The sequence below is a fragment of the Triticum dicoccoides genome, chromosome 2B (assembly GCF_002162155.2).
Source record: "Triticum dicoccoides isolate Atlit2015 ecotype Zavitan chromosome 2B, WEW_v2.0, whole genome shotgun sequence".
Lineage (NCBI taxonomy): Eukaryota > Viridiplantae > Streptophyta > Magnoliopsida > Poales > Poaceae > Triticum > Triticum dicoccoides.
In genome coordinates, this window is record NC_041383.1 from 470,610,070 (window position 1) to 470,615,396 (window position 5,327).

At 49.7% G+C, this 5,327-nt stretch overlaps 1 protein-coding gene across 1 annotated transcript; it reads left to right on the forward strand.

Moving 5' to 3' along the window:
* The first annotated feature begins 1,272 nt into the window (after positions 1-1,272).
* On the forward strand, positions 1,273-3,519 carry LOC119364293. Its single transcript, XM_037629740.1, has 3 exons — positions 1,273-2,066; positions 2,164-2,349; positions 3,001-3,519. The coding sequence occupies exons 1-3, from the start codon at positions 1,548-1,550 to the stop codon at positions 3,292-3,294; spliced, it is 999 nt and encodes a 332-aa protein (XP_037485637.1). The 5' UTR covers positions 1,273-1,547; the 3' UTR covers positions 3,295-3,519.
* The last annotated feature ends 1,808 nt before the right edge of the window (positions 3,520-5,327 follow it).

The window sequence follows — 5,327 nt, forward strand, 5'->3', positions numbered from 1 at the left end:
AAAGAGGATGCCGTTGGCAAGATTGGTTTTTCTCTTATCAGAAATGCACTGCCGCCATCCGAATGCTTACATAGGGAGTGCCCGGTCATCTCATTGACGAGTACGTCCGTATAAGCGAGTCTACTTGCCTAGAGTCCTGTATAAGTTCTGCAAGGCTGTTATTGCTGTGTTCGGCCCTGAGTACTTGAGAGAGCCGACTGCTGAAGATACTGCCCGTTTGTTGGCGATGAATGAGGCAGGGGCTTCCCAGGGATTCTTGGTAGTATAGACTGCATGCATTGGGAGTGGAAGAACTCCCTTCTGCTTGGCAAGGGCAGTATAAGGGCCATGTTAGGGCTTGCACTGTCATACTTGAGGCCGTGGCGTCTCAAGATCTCTGGATCTGACACTCTTTCTTTGGCATCGCCGGATCACACAATGATATCAACATGCTTCAGCGCTCGCCGGTGTTTGCTAGGCTTGCCGAAGGCAACAGCCCACCGATGAACTATACTGTCAACGACCACACCTACGACAAATGATACTATCTGGGTGACGGTATCTATCCTCAGTGGGCCACTATTGTCAAGACAATACCCAACCGTGTCAGAGAGAAGAGGAAAAGATTTGCCCAAGAGCAAGAGAGTGCTAGGAAGGATGTCGAGCGTGACTTTGGTGTTTTGCAATCTCGATGGGGCACCGTTCAGTATCCTGCTAATACCTAGAGCACGCAGAAACTGTGGGAGGTGATGACTGCTTGTGTGATCATGCATAATATAATCGTAGAAGACGAGCGTCCGGAATGTCTGTATGATCAAGGGTTTAAGTTTCAGGGTGAGAATGTTGTGCCTGAGCATGGAGTAGCGGCAATGTTTGAACAGTTCACCCAATTTCATAAGACATGCGTGATTGGAAAACTCACGTGCAACTGCAAAATGATTTGGTTGAGCACATGTGGATTCATGTTGGCAACCAATAGATGTATTTTCTTTTATTTGTTTGCAAAACTATGTGAGAACTATGTGATAGCTATGCTATTTTGAACCATGCAATCATGCAAAAAAAAAATAAGGGGGCCAGGCAGCCGCTCCGGTACATATAAGTCGATGCGTTGGACGCTCTGCCGACGCATATCTAAAACAGGGCGGATGTCGGGTGGGCGTCCGATCCGAACGGACAAAAAACAGACGAAATCGCCGTCCGTTTGGGTCGCCCATTGAAGTTGCTCTAATAAACGGCTAAAACCCGCCCGTTCGGAGGCACGGTCGACGCCCATCGTTATAGCAGCCGCAGATCCGCGTCCTCCGGGTCTGGGTGCTGCCGCCCCGCCCCGCTCCCGGAAGTCATCCCCGGACGCAGACGCACACCTCCCAACACGTCCAGTCCACCCCGACCCGATCCTCCGCGCACGCCAGACAGAGGTGGGCGAGCACTACTACACAGTACACACACACATCCACGCTCACTACAAGAGCCAGCCACGCACGCGACCGCGCCCAAGACACGACGACCAACCAAGGGAGAGGGCGGCGACGAGGGCGCACGACGGCACGCCGAACGCTCTCGCAATGCATCACGCCAAGACCGACTCGGAGGTGACGTCGAGCGTGGCGCCGTCGTCGCCGCCGCGGGCGCCCTACTACGTGCAGTCGCCCAGCCACGACGACGGCGAGAACCACTCCAAGACGGCCGCCTCCTCCTTCCACTCTTCCCCGGCCGCGTCCCCGCCGCGCTCGCTCGGGAACCACTCCAGGGAGTCCTCCTCCTCCCGCTTCTCCGGCAAGGTCCCCTCCGCAGGCTCCTCCCGCCGCGGCGTCGTCGGCGGAGGCGGGAAGCGCGGCGGGGGTGGCGGCGGCGGCGAGGCGGCGCGCCGCAGCCCCTGGATGAAGGAGGCGGCCATCGAGGAGGAGGGGCTCCTCATGGAGGACGACGACGACGCCGACGGCCGCGCCGGCGGCTTCTCCGCGCTCCCCAAGAAGGTGCGCTACGGGCTCGGCTTCGTCGGCGCCTTCCTCGTGCTCTTCACCTTCTTCGCCCTCATCCTCTGGGGCGCCAGCCGCAACCAGAAGCCCGTCGTCTCCGTCAACGTACGCACTCCTCTTTCCTTTCCCTCTGGGCCGGATTCGTGATTCGTCTTCTCTTATGCGAGCAAGAACTGATGATTCCTCTCCGTTGATTGCGCAGAGCGTCACGTTCCACAACTTCGTGATCCAGGCGGGGACGGACGCGTCGCTGGTGCCCACGGAGATGTCCACGATCAACGCCACGGTGAGGCTCACGTTCCGCAACACGGGGAGTTTCTTCGGCGTGCACGTCACGGCGCAGCCCGTCACGCTCTACTACTCCCAGCTCCTCATGGCCTCCGGCGATGTAAGCATTCATTCATTCCCGCACGCGCATCCTTAATTCCTCATACAGATTTCTTTGAACGGTTTCATCTGATTGATCGATCGAATGGTAAGCCTCAAGTTGGAGAACAACCGAGTCAAATCTGGTAAATGGCTGTGAATTAATCACAATACGTACTGCATTCAGGTCATGCCTGAACGATTGATTTCTTGTTGATAGATACGTAAAATTTTGTGCGGTGCATTTACGTCAACAAGTAGTCTTATGAACACACATTTGCATATTGTAAGCCCAAAGAGAAAGTCAGTCTTGCTCTGTGGTTTCTAGATGTGAACTTTGGACTACAGCTGCACTGCACATGTCTTGACCAAAACAAAGGGTGTTAATTTAGCCATGGCAACGTCTGCTGATAGCTACAAAAGCAGAGGCCACTGAACGCTGCTGAAAAACTCGGAACAGGACATCGTCATCCCGAGTTGCTGTCATCCAGTTCATATCCTTTATTTCTTTCTTTTTCCGCGGGAAATCCAGTTCATATTCTTTGTTTCTTTCTCTCTCTTTTCTCTGCGTGGAAATCTCATTCATATTCAACTCAAGTTGTAACCTTGGCCAAAAAACAAAAACTCATCTAATAATAGTTGTGAATCCTGATCCAACGACTGTCTGTGGCAGATGAAGTACTTCTACCAGCCTCGGAAGAGCCAGCGCAAGGTGGCGGTGACGGTGGTGGGCAGCAAGGTGCCGCTGTACGGCGGCGGCGCGGGGCTGAGCAGCACGCCGGGGCCCAAGGGCGTGCCCCCGCCGCCGGTGCCGCTGCAGCTGACGCTGAGGATCAGGGCTCGGGCGCTGGTGCTGGGCAAGCTGGTGAAGCCCAGGTTCTACAACAACGTGCAGTGCAGCGTCCGCCTGGACACGACCAAGCTGGGCAAAGCCATATCCCTCAAGAAATCCTGCACCCACGTCTAGGTCTAGCCACACGACCCGACCTCCCGCCACCGCCATCTTTCTTTCTTCTTCTCGTTGCTTGCTGCGTATGTTATGCTATGTGATGTGATGTAATGCGTAGATTACCATGAGTACCATTTTGACGGGAGAAAGCGGCATGCCACTTGTGTATGTACAGATGAATTTTGTCGCCTGCGTCGGGATGGAATGAATGAATGATCACGCGTTTCTTGCCGCATTTTTTCATGGACGGTGACGGTGTGGGTGTGGTTGTGGCGTGGGTTTTGTGATGTGTGCACAAGGCGTGGTTGCCGTGAAGCCGGTGTTGCTTCCGTTTTTGGTGTAGACTGGATTAGCGGACGTTGCTGTCCCATCACCGTCGCTGTAAACTGCTCCCGTAAACCGTGGATTTTCCTCCTTTCTTTCTACACGGAGGTTTTAAGCTTGCTGGTACCGTGGTACGCATCCAAGTAGAGTTACCTATGAATGTTTTTTTTGCGGGGATTACGAATGTTTTCTTTTCGCGGGGAACAGCTACTTATAAATGGATAGTTCCACGACTGCTCCATGTCGATCCGATGGATGACCATTAGCCCTTTTTTTACTGCCCAAATCTGATGGTTACAATCACAAAAACGAATCCTCGTACTAATGCGCAGAGCCGTTTCACTGTCGAAGAGTAGGGCTGGATCGATAGCTGTAATGGTAGAACACTGCGGAAATCCCAATTCGGCTAGTAGTATTATGGATGTATATTTAGGGGTCAGTGAAGGTTTGTGTCGGATCCTGTCCTGTGCTCCCATCTCCTGCTTGCCCACGACTGAAACGCCACTGCAGAGTTATGCAAAAACTGAAGAAAAATAAATAAAGCACAGATTCAACATTGTATGTCTATTTTCCCACGAAAATTTAAATTCAGAACAGAAAACACAACTCGAGAGAAAAATATGAAAGAAAGATTCAGTGATGGTATTGATGATTGCCCAATTTGACCGCCAAACTGAAATTAGCTACCACGTACTACTACTATAACTAGAAAATACCCCGCGCATTGCTGCAGGAATCGATTGCAATATATTTCAGTGATTTGATTGTATGAAGCTTTCATAGTCGAATTAATAATACATGAACTAAAGCTAAAAATAAATATTATATCTTATATTTTATTATTGTGTAGTCAGAAAATATTTCGAATATAAGTGGCATAATGTAATGGAAAAAAAATCATGCATGTTGAGTGAACCTTTGATGAGGTGGCATGTGTGGTGAGGTGAAAGGTGTGCAAGAGATCAACTAATAATGAAAAAAAAATCTCATGCATGTAGTGGTGGGTCTTTGATGAGGTGGCATTTATGCATGTTGAGATAAATAGGATAGTGGGGATCAACTTCTTATGTATACTAGATGATTCCCCGCGCGTTGCTACGGCACATTTAATCAAGATTAGATATTACGCAACCAAATGGCATATGTGGTAATCTATCTAAAAACGAATTAAAAGATAGATTTACATATAGATGAGCAGCAACCTAGGGATAAGCAGGAATTCAGGTTAGCTTTTCTGTTTTCCGAATCTTACCCACCTGAGAGTCCTAGTCTCGAAAGGGCGTGAAAGAACATGCACTGCCTCATGTTTGGTTTTGGTAATTGATGACAATCTCTATGGATAATGGTCGTCTTGAGTTTTATTTGAAGGATTTGTCCATAGGCTTTTCTTGGAGTCCATTTGTTGGTTTCAAGGAGAGTTTGTGATGACCAAGGTTCTATTAAAGAATTATTCAAAGATTGGTCATATGAGTGTTGAGCTTATGGCAAGCATGTCTTGAAGAAGAAGAGTGTGTGATCATTCATGTTTACCTTCAAGACATCATCCAAATGAAGAGAGTTGGAAAGATTCAAGGTTGATCAAGACTAAGTCAAAGAGTGAATCAAGTTGATCAACACACAAAGCGTAGAAGATGTATCGAGAGGGATCAAGCGATCCCATGGTATGGTAAGCATTGTCAATTACGCTTTGTGTACTAACCCATGATCTTCGTGAGAGTTCTTTGTGG